Source organism: Leptosomus discolor, chromosome 12 (assembly GCF_034619465.1).
Source record: "Leptosomus discolor isolate bLepDis1 chromosome 12, bLepDis1.hap2, whole genome shotgun sequence".
Classification (NCBI taxonomy): domain Eukaryota; kingdom Metazoa; phylum Chordata; class Aves; order Leptosomiformes; family Leptosomidae; genus Leptosomus; species Leptosomus discolor.
In genome coordinates, this window is record NC_141402.1 from 15,179,830 (window position 1) to 15,195,836 (window position 16,007).

At 40.4% G+C, this 16,007-nt stretch overlaps 1 protein-coding gene across 5 annotated transcripts in view; it reads right to left on the bottom strand.

Annotated features, from left to right (window-relative positions):
* Nucleotides 1-16,007, bottom strand: part of KCNC1 (potassium voltage-gated channel subfamily C member 1) — a 107,774-nt gene extending 91,767 nt beyond the window's left edge. For all 5 annotated transcript variants that reach the window (XM_086471982.1, XM_086471985.1, XM_086471980.1 and 2 more), the window contains exon 1: nucleotides 15,438-16,007. In XM_086471982.1, coding sequence (XP_086328108.1) covers nucleotides 15,438-16,007 — 570 coding nt within the window. The remainder of the gene's footprint in view (nucleotides 1-15,437) is intronic.

The window sequence follows — 16,007 nt, forward strand, 5'->3', positions numbered from 1 at the left end:
TGCAGTTCCTCCACTGCATAGTATCCTATGCTCACAAGCAGTAGATCTGTTATCCAACAATAATTAAAATGTTTAAAAACCAGAATTGGTGCCACGGCCTCTGGGTGAAAGAGGAACAATCAGAAGGGCAAGAAGATATTGATCCTTCTAAAAGGAAGAGTGGTTTCATGTCCAGAAAGGGCTAGAGAAACAGAGCCAGGCTGAGAATCATTTTAAGAAAAAATTATGAGCAAGCCTGTATTTTCCTGATCTACATGGAAACTTGTTTTTATTCTCCACTGATTTAAAAATAAACAAAAAACCAAACCCCACCTCAAACGAGCTAAAGGACCGCAAGAAGAGGTGTATTTGTAAATAGCTCAATGGAAATTATAAAAGCCATTTGGGAAAAAAAGATTCTCTTTTTCTTGAAAACATTCAACAAAATTTGTCATATCTGTCCTGCAGACTTCCAACTGGCAAGGCTTTTTCCTTATCCAAAGATTTCAGCAAAACTTCGTGCAGAAAATTCTTTGCTTTTTATCTTTCGGCCATTCCCTCTTAAACTTTGCTGGTTTGTTCTTTCTTTCTGACTACCATTTTACTTTTTCACTTTTTATTAAGTCAGTGTAAGCGGAGAAAAAGAAAGTAATACTGAGGGGAAAAAAAACTTTGGGATTTTTCTCATGGAGAAAAGGAAGAAACTTTGAATAACCCTTCTTTGAGAGGAAGGGGAGAAATGGGAGAAAAAAAAAAATCTATTCTTGACAAAAAGAAAATGTATCTACATTTATTTGACCAGCTCTAGATCTGAAACTGCAGAACACATATAATAGTATTGATACTCCAAAACCTGTTTCTTAGCCAAAAAGTCTGTGTATTGTGAGAAGGCTCCCTAAACATCATCTGCAAAGTTTCAAAAAACACAAACCCAAAAAACCTCATCAACTTTTTCCCTCCCTCGCTCAGGAGCGGCCGAGTTTGAAAGACAAAAAAGGCTGTGGAATAAATGTCAAAGAGGGGCTGGTGACAATGCATGGTGACTTTACTTTTGGCTCATCTCTTTCTATGTGTATGTTTAAAAAATAAAATCACTGCCTCAGCATAATGGGAGGTTCAAAACCACGAGTGGCTACTTAGTATTTTGATGAAGGTAGGTGTATTTTACGAAAAAATGTATTCTAGCCTAAGCTGCAAGCCTGTGGTGAGTTTTGTTAACTAGAAGAATTGATAATTTGGGCTAGTGAGTTTGCTTAAGAGCATTTTTGTGGCCTGTGGGCATTTTAATAGCCGGACTGCGGTGAGCGCTTGCAGTGAGCACTAGCAGGAATTATGCAGCTCAATAACTTCGTGTCATCTTGAAATTTTTCTTGATTACAGCTAGTATCATATGCAATGCACGTTGTGAATGTGAAGATTTTTTCCATTTGTATCCAAATCTTTATTGATTTGCCTCTCAAAATACAGCTCCTGGTTTCTCAATAAACATGGTACAGGGCTTGTGGGCATAGTTTCCACACGTAAGTTGTCTACTGCGTTTTTCTGGATGTACTTCTGAGCCCTTTGCCATCTGTTTACATTACAGCTCTTGTAGGAAGATCTTTAGACCAAACTACTGCTGTATCTGGACAGTCATGTACAAGCTTATAGTAGAAATCGGGGGGGGGGGGGGGGGTGGGGGGGTGGTTGTTCTTTTGCTACAGTTGTCAAAGTGAGGAGCAAAGCATACCACAGAAAAGGATTTCTATGAGTTTTGCAGTTACTAGAATTAATGATGTGCCCACAATGGAAATCCGTAACTGGAAATCACATCTGTTAGACTGGCATTAGTAAATAAAACCCGGTTGGCTATTGGGATGAGCAATGCCATCAGATATCCTTTTGGCAAAAAAAAATAGAGCTGCTGTTCCTAACATTCACAACCAGGATCTCTGCCTAAATTTACCACCATTCTCACACCTGTAAACACGTACATCTTACTTCTAAAATAGATTTAGGACAATTAGGATAAAAAGAGATCAGAGTAAATTACTCGCTGGTCTGAGTTAGACCTTGCTGCTGAAGTCAAGAGCAGGAAAAGCTTATATTTGCAAGAAGTGTCAGAAAATCAAAGAGCAGTTGTGTGTGGTGTTCTCAGCAGAGATACAGCTACTTCGAAATCCTACCTGGATGAAGAGAGTACAAAAAAGTACTTCAAGTTGGTGGTTATAAAAATGGTACTTGAAGGTTCAAAACAAAAGCCTATGGATACATAGTCCCCCTGTGCAGTATTCCATAGCCATGGAGATCCAGGGGAAAGAGTAGATGCCTGCTTTACCTGGTTTTAATTTCCGTCTGATGGGGGTTGTGTAATGTGAATCTCTGCATAAGGGAACCAATGGCTTTAATGGCTTCGTAGCAGAGTTCTCCACCTCCTAGCAGAATGAAAATCAGGATAACCTCCACAGATTCCTACATGTGAAAGATAACTTTCCCCTGTTTGCAAGAACCCAGCAGAAGCTTTGTGGATGTGCCCCCTTCCTTTGAATTTTTCTTACAAGGTTACTTTCATCCTAATTGTCTGGAGTATTTTGCACTTCAATATTGAATACTTGTTTAAAATTCTAATAATATTTTGTTTATATCTTGTACTTTTTGTAGAAGTTTTTAAAAGTATTTTCATAAATGGCTAAGACTCACAGAATCTCCATGATGCAGGAAGATATTAGTACTGGCAGTCTCCTTATCAGATGATGATATATAGACACACAAAGCTATCACAACTGACATTTTTAAAGGTTTTCAACACCTAGCTTAAGAACCTTTGGGGATCAACTTGAAGAGACCATCTGCAGCTGTCGTTGACTTCAAAGGGAGTTATGAAAATCAAGATCTGACACTGAAATTCCTGTTGTGCCCTTCTTTGTGAGATCAACATTTATATCTAAAGGGGATTTTTGTTACTGCAGGATGTCCAAGGCGAGGCAACACCACTGACACAAGAGTTAGCCTAGTGTCTGAAACCTGCTTGTGATTAGGTTGTTTTCAGATGCGGTAGTGGGCCTTTTGGATGCCAAACACAGTCTTGAAAACACCATTCCTCTTGTTGCAAGAGAGTAGTTAAAAAACATACGTAGTTAATTATGAATTAGGCTGGAATGATTTTCATGTAGGACATACAGAGAACAAGAGCACAGCTCCAAACTTCCTGGCTTTTGCTCATATTCCTGCCACAGTTCCCAGTAAGATTTCTCTTTCGTCTACATTTGCCGTAGTTCCTCCTTTCTTTCTTTCTTTCTAATAATTTAAAAGACAAGATGACAGAACAGATTAGAAAAATATCTATAAATAATACCGTACATAAAGAGGCATTTACCCACTGAGTCTTAAAACTCATTCCCTGATTTGGTTCTATTTTTGTACGCTTCATCTTACTTGACACTGACAATGATTCATATAAATATTAAGTATTCATTTTTAGTCCATTGCACATAAGTGAAGCTAAACTGTAGTGTTCTTTGGAGATTTTACCCTGCAGGTTCTTACTTAGGATCGAAAGAGGGATAGGAGGATTTGGTTCCTAAGTATTCTACAGTTTGGTCCTATGGTCCTATATTAGATAGCACAGATGTAGCATTTTTAAAATTTTCAATGACATTCATGTTTCAAAGAGGCTTTTTGTTGATTTTTTTTTTTTCTTCTGCAGGATATAAAAATAGGACGTGTTACGCTGAATTAAAATCTAAGTCTGAAGGCTGTGTAATATAACATGATTTCTTATTTATACCTCTTCTTTATGTTGTGGTTATGTAGACCAACTCTATCACCATTATTTTGCTGTATCTTGTTTTTTAATCAAATCAGTTTTTAAAATGTTTTATTTATTGTCAAAGCATTTTGTTCTTTAGACTGTGCAGCAAAGCTATTTAAACAATGAAAGAAAATATTTTTTCAATGTTTGTCACTTCTAAATTCTAATACAATTGTGTTTCTGTTATAGCAGGAATAGATTTGATAACAGATGGTAAAACTGCAAAACTGCCTCTGCTTCATTAGAGCCCCTGGCAAGACGCCTATATTAGGTAAATTACAGTAGAGGGGGATATATAACAATATACCCTTCAGTTTCCAGTAAGACTTTGAACTAGTATGGTGTGTAGCATGAAGGCAGTGAATGTAATAGCTGGAATGTTTATTGATCACTTCTGTGTTGGTTGTTAATACCAGAGCTAAAGCATATGTGCTGTAAAAGGCCCTGATCTTGCAAAGACTTGTTCTAGTGCTTTTGCAAGTTAAATTTACCCTGGCCATAGTTTAATTGAGATCACTTTCCTTTAATGGTGATAATGCACTTTTATTAAAAAGTAATAAAATGTAAGTGATCAATTTCCATTTAAATTAAAAGAATGTTTATGTTAAAATATTGATGAAAAGGCAGCCTTCAAAGATTTAAAGAATGCTTGTATTTACATGGCATGACTGAAAGGTGACAGATTGATAGCCCCGGGAAACGTAGGTCTTTTCAGAACAGATTATGTGATGTGTCCTTACACTGACTTGGGAGCTCGCTTCTCAGCGTGGTGGAACTGCTCAGACTCTGGAGTGAGAAAGTTATCTCTGCTTCTGTATATCATCTCCTTCTGCGTATCATCTCATACTTTTTGTGTGTGTTTTGTACCTTCCTTTTCCATAGACGCTGCACAGAGATCACTAAATCATTGCACGTGGCTCATCCTGGAGTCAACCACATGACGATGACGTACGGTTATTTCCTAACAGGAACTGGCTTCAAACTAGTGAGTACTGAAAACAGAAAACCAGCATCGTCACACACTAAAGTCACACTGTCTCTGACAACATCACTACATATATCTGTTTTCTGCTATTTATCTTGCTGAATTCAGTAGCCCAGAATTACCACACAGGAACAGCTTCTTAGTTCCACGTTGTTGGGAAATGCCGCTTTGCCGCACACCCAATATATTGGTTTGTGAATTCCTCATGCCATGCAAACTGGATCAACTTCACTAACTGCCTGGATTATGCGGCTGTCTGAAGTTGGGAAGTCTCTTGAGCAGAGACTGATGAAAATTTGAAATCCTGCAGTTCAAGGAAGATATTAAACCTGAAATTTCACATTCTAAGCAAAAAACTGTAGCCACTGGATGATTGCATCCAGAGAACTGTTTCACGGTACTAATATCTCCTCCTGTTTTCATTTGAGCATGTTTTTGAAAACAGCTTATATTCAGCAAGTACATTTAAAGGACTGTGCCTATTAGTGAAGAAAAATTATAGGCATTAACAAGGCTTTGACATAAGGCAGTTGCCAACAGTACTAAAGCAGTTCTGGGCACGGGCAGAAACAATACTGTAGGCACTGGAAAATTTTAATATGCATTTTAAAAAATTACATCTGCAGGGTTAGTGCTTCGGGAATTTTAAGTTTGAATTCACATGGCTACATCCTTTCATGAGTCTGGCCTCAGAAGTGAAGATGTAGGAACTGCCTGGTAGATTTCTGTGACGCAGGAGTGATGGCGAGATGGTGGGTGCCCAGCGCTGCTGTCTTTGCACTGGCTGGCACAGCTCGTATGCATCCTGCACCTTTTGAGGAATCATTGTTTTGGGTGATCTTCTGCTGCACTCCAGGTTGGTTTGGGAAGCACTGCATCTAAGTATAGTGTAAATTCTTCCCAGGGATGCTTATGTTAACTTGCTGTTTAGATGGTAATAGCATTTAGAGGTGTCAACAGAGATTATAACCCTATTGAGCTGGTTACTGCAATAAACACATAATAAAGGAGAGACGAAAAATTGCAAAGCAAGTATCCTGAGAAAAGTTGTTTTCCTGTTTTGAAAATTACGTACTAAGATTAAATTCATAGAAAATGGGAAGAGCTGAAGCATACCCAAATGACATGGCTTAATGAGCTAATATAACGTGTTGTTTGTGTGCTTAGGCCATTGCAAATGTTCGTGTGCTGAGTTATACGAATACGGCCTGCCTTCATGCTGCTGGCATGCTGTAGATGCTGGCTGAAACCCCTGAGAGGATTCTTCAGAGCTAACATATGCAAGCAAGTAGGGCGCACAAATAATGACTTTAGTCAGATCTGCTAACAAATGCTTGTTTGATGAACGGCATTAATTCAGTTGCTTGCAATCATCTTCCAAATCTCAGGTTTGGGGAGGTTTTTTAGGTTATTTTTTTGCTTTCTAGTAAATTCACACCATGTAGGTCTGTGTATATTTCTGAGGACGTGTGTGCACTGTTCTGAATGAACGTTAACGATCACCTAATAAGAACAAAGGCGTACCCTGCTGTCCTAGCCAGGATATCCTTTGAGGACAGTAAACGTGCAGATTTAGGAGTTGTTGTAGCTGATGGTAGTACATATGTGAAGATAAACTTGTGGTTCAGAGTTGAAGACTCTATTGAATTTCAAACTTTTCATTTGCCTTTAGTCTGTGTCACTGATACTTACAAGGTAATCTGTGCTGCTTCTCCTAGCAGAGCAGGTTCTCCAAAAGATGTTTTCTTTAGAACAGTGAATGCACTTTTGCACTATTGATTTCCTGATGCTTAGACATAACTAACACTTCAGGTAATCTATACAGTTTTGAAATTTGCATTAGGTCTTCTAATAAAATCACTAGCACCTTTGGGACTTCTTGTTAGGATGAACACTGAACTCCTGTCAGCCGAACGCTAAATTTCAATATCGCATAAGCAAAATTCAGATCTAAGCTGATCTGCTCCTGCCCCAAAAAAAGAAAACCGAACACCCACCCCACCCCCCAGCAATTGACTCAGTCTGGTGTTGGTTGAGCTATCACAGCACGGTTAGGTTCTTCTTGGTTTGTCCTTACAAGTGCTTTACTGAAAAAGCCTGAGTTAAAATCGGTTCCGCATTATGCGGGACACATTCCCAAGAAGTGCTAAGACGTACTGTCACTAGATTTCTTGCAAAACTCCACACTAGAAGCAATGGGGAGATCCATGCTAAAAAAAGAAACAGCAATAGCACAATGTGGCTGATATCATGTTGTCTTGTTTTTAGAGTAGAGATCCGAGGCTGCTGTGAAGGCAAGCCCTTTGGCATTGCGTTGTGGCAATTACACAATTGTCCTTGTCCTGAAAAAATTTGCCTGAAATAGATCTGCATGGGGCTCTGGCTGGATCCCACTAAAATCAGTGATAAGTGTGGCAGTGACCCTATGAGGTGGGGTGGGATTGACAGTGTCTTAACTCCTTGCCCATGTCTTTTTCTGCTATGAGACATGACCTCCCTTCTGCTGGACGTTGTAGGTGCTCAGTATTTTTAGGAGTTTCCCCTATTCATTTTTTTTTATGTCTGTTATCAAATTAGAAGCATTCAGATTGAAGGTTTTCATTTAATTAACAACTGGGTAAATCACAAAATTGGCATCCACCATCTATACCTCTCAATTGATCCAGCATAATGAAGACTGCAAGAATACAAACTGAAAAATAGAACGGGGTTATTGGAATGAATTTTCAAAGTGAAATCTTCAGCTGAATTTTTGATGCATGTCAAATAATAAGTAACCGGACCAGATCTTTCTGTGTTTGCACAGGGAAATGCGGGTAATGTTTTAAATGTGTGTTTTGGAGGGCAGGAATAGGGATTCTGCTGCAGTTGAAACAAGGAGCTATTATCCTGTTGTTGTATTTCTATGCACACTTTAATTTTTTTTGTAAATGCTGAGTAGATGACCTGGGAAATTCAGGAAGGAAGGATTAGTTTTGACTGTGCAGACCAAAATGCCTACTTTGACTTGTATTTGTCTCTGGGAAATTATAAGACTCAGTAGGGGTATTTTGCCTTTGTTATTTAAAACCAAATAATCTGTCTTACTGCTTCTTAAAAGGGACGTTCTTTCCCAGGTTTTCAAGTAAAAGCCAGTAGGATATTTAAAACGATTTCAGGCGGTCACAACACCACAATGGTCTTAACCAAACATTTTCTCAAAGTAATCTGGCAGTGCTAAGATTTACTGCTGCTCCTGAAGTATCCCCGTAATTACGTAAGCGTGTGCCAGCAGCGTGTGCCTGTGTTGGTAGCTCATGTGCAGCACACACACCACTGCCTGTCCGCAGCACAATGAAATCGGAGATTTATTGCATTTACAAAGGGCCATTACAATGCAATTTTAACTTACTGTCATTAAAGGGTCTTACATCATAAGCAATCACTGCAAAAAGCCTTGGACTGAGATTTATTCATAATTTTTATAGCATGATTTATTAGAGCCCCCATTATATCTTATAAATCATATCTGAAAGAAATGAAAGTCAGTTAGGGCCTGGTGCTTTCACCTTTACCCGTGTTGAGTAGTACCTTGTACTCAGCCCAGAGGAAAGAGGGATATTCCTGGAGTGAGCTATCACTACAGGAGTAGGAGTGAAGATAGGGAAATCTGGGTCCTTACTGAGCGCAAGAGAGAGATGTAAAAATTATTCTTGAAATGACAGCATTTCGTTTATCTTCCAGGGCGAGGGGGTGGTCCTCCATAGATTCATAGATTTCTCTGATTTCGTCTGATCCTAACACTCCTGTGTACCGTTTGGAGTGAATCACATATTTATGTAATGCAATGTTCAGTAGAGAAAGCCAAGTCAGCCTCCCAACACTGTTCTTTCTTCAGATCAAATTCAGCATGTAGTAACTGAGCAGCTAATTGTAATACAATTGCAAAAATCACAAAATGGCTGTTCTATTAGTCTTATCCCCCAAGATTGCACTGAAATTTCATCAAATCAAGCCTATACAAAATGGAAACTCAGTTTTGCCATCTGTATTTACATGAGAAAGAATTATGCACTTGATTATCAATTAGGGCCCAATTTTTCAATCTGAATACCCCTGCTTGCCCTTTTTATTATGAAATACAGCGCTTGGATACGATTTGGTTTGAGCATTAATTGAAGTCATGTGGTTTGAATGGGGATGTATTCTAGAGTCCTTTGCAGTAAAAAAATGCCAGTAAGATCATGAAGAGCTTTTTCAGTATTAGAGCCCTGTTTTGATGCAACGTGCTGAAGATGCTCATGTCTTTAACCGATTACGAAAATATAAATTTGAGTATGTATGTTCCTAATAAATTGCTAAGATCTATTGCGCTTCAGTGCTTTGGAATGGAAATATGCAATGTATCTATTAAAAAAGCAGTACACTGCGAGTAATTTGTTATCCTGAACCATACTGCAGGAAAATTCATTTCTATCCTTGGAGCTGGTAGTAATTTTGGCACTGAATTTCAATAATGGTAAGGCTGTTGCTGATTTGCTAACATCTCTCCTTATATTGAAAGAAAGGCAGTAAGTATAGACTTTACTAAAGTACTACCATAAATATACACAGACCAGTCAGGTATTTTTACAAATAAGAAAGATGAATACTAGACTGCACAGCAGAAGGAAAAGGAAGATGGATAAATAGTTCTCCTAGGTATAGTCTAATATATCACATTTTTGTGAGCAGTTCTAAAATAGAAATATTATAATTGATCCATGGATCTTTTTATCCTTTGTCTCATGATACACCAACAGACAATACCAGTATTCTGTTGCCTTTTTCTCCTAACCAAAACCAAAATAGCAAATGTCAGGAGAAGGGCAAAGAAAATGATTGAAGGCACATAAGGATGGATTAAAGCGAGAAGGAACCAAATATCATACTGAAACCAGTCACTAAATTCATATGGATTTCAGTGGCACCACAGTTACATTTTCAGAAGTATTTTAGGATGGTTTAATTTTGAAGTCCTTCCTCATATGGAAATCCCACTCAGCATCGTAGGAGGTGGCAGTGATAGGAAGGCATATATATGTGTATGCATATGATGGTATGATCCATATAATCACAGCCTCGGCTAAATGAAGTAAATTTTGTAACCTAGAAACATTAAAATTAAGTAAGATTAAAAAAAAAACTAAAATGGCAACAGATGCTGTTCTTTTTTTAAGGTTTTAGAATAATAGAAATAAAATTGGAAATAGGCAAATGGATTAAAAAAACCTTCCTTGAATTAAAACTGCCAAGTCTGTACTAGCCAGCCACAGATTTGTCAGGTGGATAACATCATCCCTCTCATCTCCCTCTGAGGTTGCGATTTCAAAGAGATTGTGAAGATGTCCTGGGCAGATACCATCTCTTCCTGTGTGTTTCTGAACAACTCAAACCAATGAAGTCATAATTCTGCTTGGCTGCTATGATTTTTTTTAATTTTTTTTTTGGGTGGTGGTTTTAAAATTTGTTACTTCTGAAGTCAGAGGGACAATTCCCAGGAGTTACTTCTGAGTGTGCCTGCTCCCACCTTGGCTAATTCGATAGGGACTGGATGTGGGACTTAGTGTGAGCGGTGAACACTTTCTAGCTGGCATTGCAAAAGCTTCTTTGGACAGGATGCAGAGAAGACTATACCATGCTTACTACTGGGTTATATAAGGATTTGCAGTAACATGTCCCTTGATGGGAGGAAATAGGAATAAAATGGGATGGTAGGAACTTTAATGGATGATAGAATGGTAGTTAATAGATGTCTAGCTGTAATTCTATTATACTACAAGTGCAGGGGAAACTTCATTTAATGTGGAAAGAGTCTCATTTTTCCAGAGCTGTATTGCAGTGTGCAGTTAAAATTAGGCTGTCTCGTTAATTGTCAAAGTATACGGTGAAAATTACTGCAGCCAGCTTCAGTGCAGGATTAGATATGCCTCTGCAGGGAAGACCTTGCAGAAAGACCCAAGGTGAGAGAGCAGCTCCCCCAGGGCCCCTTTGATGAAACCCCTCCCTGGGGAGAGTGGTGCCAGTGGGTAGGGGAAAGCGTGTGGGGCGGCTCTCCCCCTTTCTCTCCCTATCTGCTCGTCCTTGGCGGGAGCCCCCGGAGCACTGTCCGTGGAGCACTGCTGTGCCAACTATGTCCCACGTCAGATGGCTGCAGAATAAGCTCCCCTTGTGAAGGGTGATGAGTATCTATTCCTACTTCCTGGTACTTTCTCCAGTTCCTCTACTGGGTCAGGGTAAAGGGTGAGCAGAAATCACCCCGGCCTCTAAGCCTCAGTACACTACGGTTATCCAGGAACCATGCTCCGGCTGAAATGCTCTGGAATGTACAAAAGAAAGCTGGAAGAAATCCCTGGGGAATAACTTTTTCTTCATCTCTTCCCCACTATCCTTTTTCCTGTCTTCTCCTCACTGTCGGAAATTTGTCCTTCAAAAATCACCCGCTGAGGAAAGCAGATCCTTCTGCAGGGTGTGAAGGGAGAACACGAGGGAAAGGGTGAGTGAGAGTTTTGCCATAAGCCTTTCCTCTTCCAGAGCAGAGCTGTATAGCATACGCCAGGATAGCAAGTCAAGCTGTTCAGGACTTTCCATAGGACCCCAACCAGCTTTTATTTAAAAACAGTAAAACCATTTATTGGGAAGGACTACAAAAGCTCTCCTGAGGGTTCATTAACGAAGCTTAACCATCCAATTTGAATGTGAGCACTAGCACAGAACCTTAGCTGAAAGCTCCTGGTTCCCAAGCACTGACTAACCTAACGACTGTGAATTAACACAAAGACAACCTTATCCTGCTGGGGAGGAGGAAAAGGAAGGGGGCAAAGATCTTAAATACCGTCAGGCCAAACTCCTCAAGAAGTTAGTGGGAGCTTTGCTGGTGTAAGAACAGCATGACCAGACATAGCTAAGAAAATTTTTTTCACACGTTTGTGTACTGAGCAGCCTGTGAAGTCTTATGAGTGCAGAAGGCAGGAACTCTGTTACAACAAACTCTCAGATATGCTGCTTTGGTGTTTCTGTGTAGCTTTCTGTTTGATTCTGAGTGTTATTGCCCCCTTTGCATCTACTTATGAAAAATAAATTTACCATGCAAAAAAAAGACAGTTCTAATAAGCTTTAAAGAAATGTCTTACCAATTTAGATGCACAATATCCATTGACATGCAGTGATAATTAGGTCTCTGATCAGATGCTTTTGAAAATCCACCTGGATCCCTGTCTGTCCGTATATGCACCCAGTATCTCTGTAAATCTGATCTTTTCCATCACCTTATCTGTTACTCTGTTCAGACCTCCAGGTACCAGACTTTGCCTCTGTTATCCAAATGTGGACTCTTTATGGAGATGTGCGACACCCGTTTATCTTATTAAGGTAGGTGTCTAAGGCAATTTGTAATTTGGAACAAGCTACCTTTTCTTCTTGCAGATTTAGAAGGCAATGCAATTTTTTTAAAGTATTTAGAAAGGACTTCCTTATTTAAGAAATTAGTGTTTAGAAAACTAGAATTTAATTAAACTCAGCCACTATTGTCTTAACAAGAAGTTGTCGACTATGTTGGACCTCAAGACAAACGATTAGTGACTGGGAGCTTATGGTTTATCAAAGTAAGTTTAGAAACAGACAAAATTTGCAGAGTTGGCTGATTTTGCCTGACATACACAAGTGCTCTTCCAGTCTCCCCTGGCCATCTACACTGAGAACAGATATAACGAGTTAGGTGCTGGTGAAGTAAAACAGTCAAGTGTATTTGTAAGCAGTGGCCATCAAAATGCTCCAAGAATGGCTAGATTTGAGTAAATGCTGAGCTTTCCCTAGGCAGTTCCTAAATATTTGCTGAATTAGCGCACCAGCTATAGTCCAGAGAAATCTTGCTTTATTCAGATATGCAGGTTTTTATTTAGTCTTCTATTCATATACTGTATTCCTTTTACTTGCCCACGTGTAAAGGTATAATGGTTATGTAAACCGACGCTTATATTAAGATGTTATTTTGACATACATTTTGGCGCCATATGTAAAGACTAAACGTATATAATAACCACAAGTCTCAGATACAATTATGATGACAAATTCTTGTGGTTATTTTTTTGACAAAATGGCAATGTGAATTTAAATTTTTGCACAACTGAAATACGGTTTGTAATTCAAAGTGGAGTACACAATTAAAAGTGAGGTTAACAGTGGATTTGTTGCCTGACTCTACTTCACTAATGATTGCTTTAATATACCACTCGCTTGTTAATGATGCTATCAATTATTTTACTGAAATTAGCCATTGTGAGTTTAAGGTCTTTTTGCAATGTCTGTGTTAGGTTACAGGAGCATAAATCAAACTCCCATCTCTTTTTACATCCATAACCATAACATATGGCTTTTATTAGAAAATGTTAAGTGTCTTATAATGTCTTCTTAATGGACAGCGTGTGCATATGTTGATGATGAAAGCCATCTTCCTTCATGCAAAATATTAATGCATATGGCCTACGTCTCCATAGATACAAGTTAAAGAATCATATTTAACCCATGATGTATTCAGCATACACTTCAACTTTGCCTAGAATTCGTATTTCTCTAGTTTAACAATCTTTTAAGGAAAGACCCAGTCAGAGGTAAATCAGGGGTTGAGTTCTACCAGGTATGCACATGTAATTGTGAATAAAAGGTTTAACATCCACTGAAAAAACCCAATCAACCAAACACAAAACCCCACCAAACCCAAATCACTCTATAAAATGCCTATTCCTAAATGAAAACACTTGTAGAGAATTAGAAAATTGAATTTATATCCTCCTAGAATTCCAACTTGTACATCACAAAGACTCTTAATACTGGTTATAGATTTTGTCCTCTGATCTAAAATATCACAGTGCTTCTGAGCAAAAGGATGCTTTAGCCTCTGTTTGTATCCTTTTTGTTGGGACAGCATTATCCATTTGGCTTTTGGACCATTCCACAAAATCTTGGACAAGCACACTGCTTTGACTTGAAATGTGTTTTACCAACAGATTCCTGGGCACCAGAGAGATCTGCTGTTCAAATCAACCCCTGCTAACATTGGGCTTGATTAAAGGAAGCTAACTAAGCCTTTTAAGGGATACCCTCCAGCCTTCCCTCTCCGTTTCCATGTTCCCTTGGCAGAAATCAGGAATTTGAAAACTGCAATTCAACAGCATCCTCCTTTCATCTCGTGGTAAATATTTTATTATTCCTTTATCCTCTATGCTGTTTAAGGAATTCATTTAAAATATTAACTTCTTTGTTTGGGGAGGAAATCTCCAAAGGGTATGCAAACAAGATTCTTTAGAACTGCACCAAGATGTAACTCCAGGCTCTGCTCCAGCTTTCCTCATTCATTCAGTCTGCAGACCTGGTGGCTCCCTGCTGGAGATCTCTGCTCAGACCCAAAGTCTCCAGCAGCTGCTGTTGCACCACCCATTCATACACAACCAGCTCCCCTGTCCCTGCTCCCTGCATTTCCACATTTCTTTCCCCCATCCGTTCAATTTTCTCTAATTTGATCTCACTTCTTTGATCCTCCTCAGGAACACTGATCATCCTCCCACACCAAAGCACCACTCATCCCTGCCGAGGGCTGGCAGCAATTATGCTGTGACAAAGGTACATTTAAGAGAGGAGGAAAACCTATCCAAACCAATTTCTTTGCGAAGGCATTATCCTTCATCTATTTTCCTTTTTATCAATATGGGTATCTTGGGGATTAATCATGCTGCTGTTCCTAAAGTAAATGTTTTCTTTACTTTTGACTTCAGGAGCAGAATCAGGCCCTAATTAATGTAATTATCCTCATATGTAATAGCATGAGAGGTACCTACTTAGAGGAGTTGGGTGACGGTTTAAGACCATCTTCATCCACAGCTATGCTATGAACTGCACCAGTGTGCATTCCTTTTCCAAAACAACTGCGGGCACCAGGAGGGGAGGAGTTGTCCTTCAGTAGCCAGGCAAGAAACCTGTCAAACACAGTGTCCCTTCTACATGAATGAACCCTCTCCTCTGATTAATACTTTGCGTTTCCCACAAGGGAACAGACAGAGTGAGGAGGTAAGCGAGGAACTGAATTACCCATTCTCAGAGAAGCATGATCATAAATATTTAACATGTTACGTATGAGGAAAGAGAACGGAGCAGACTCCCTTTCCAATCCAGGCTGAGAAACTCTCCAAATCGCCTGGTCTCACAGGGACTGCCTGCTCCCATGATCCTTTCTCTGTCTCGTAAAGGGAGAGAGCTGTTAGCTTATAAGGGGGCTGGACAAGGTGTCTCTCTTCACTGGGGGATGACTGACTGACTGTAAAAATCTATGCATGGAGGGAAATTACCTGGTATAATGGAGATCTCCCTGGCCCGTGAACGGGACCTTGCCCCAGGCTGTGGATTTTTAGGAGCCTGTTAGAAAATAAGGGTCTCTGGAAGCCCACATATGCGTACACAAGCTCATGCCTTGGTGTCCACTCGTGCCCCATGCATGGGGCCTGCTTGAGAGCGTGGGTTATGTCCCCATAGCCCGTGCATGGTTTTTGTATGGCTACACACATGGATGGCTGCTGTGCCGTGACAGTGGAGATAACCCTGATGATGCTGGGAGGAAGTGGGACCGAAGGGAGGTTCGAGTGTGTTGATGAGGGTGCTGATTGCATAGCTTACCCTTGCATATCTGGAGGAGTAGGGATCCTCAAAGAGCGCCCAGATGCGGGGCTGCCACCGCCTCCAGAAGCCCCCAGACCTGCCATCTGGGGAGTCACTAAGTGCTAGGCGTTTTGTCATCTCCAGCTCCTCTTCACCATCGCCAGAGTCTCCGGTGCCATCTATGTCTCCGTCCTCGGCACTGCTATCCAGGGGCGCCCCACCAAAGCTGTCCAGAGCCTCTTCGGCGTCGCGATGCTGCCGGTAGGTCATCCAACAGCAGGGCTCCACATCGGTCTCATCGATGCCCCAGAAGGCCAGCTCCTCCTCATACAGGGGCCCGCACACGTCGGCGGGGCAGTGCAGCTTGCCAGTGCGGTAGTAATTCAGGATGTGGGCAAAGACGCCCGGGTGCCGGTCAAAGAAAAACTCATCCGTGCGGGGGTCATAGTCGAAGTGGCTGTGGGCATCGGGCTCGGCGATCCAGGCCAGCCGAGTGCCGGGCAGGGTGCGTAGGGTGCTGCGGTAAGTCTGGTGCCTAGTCCCTCCCACGTTGATCACAATGCGGTCGCTCTCGTCGCCCTGGCCCAT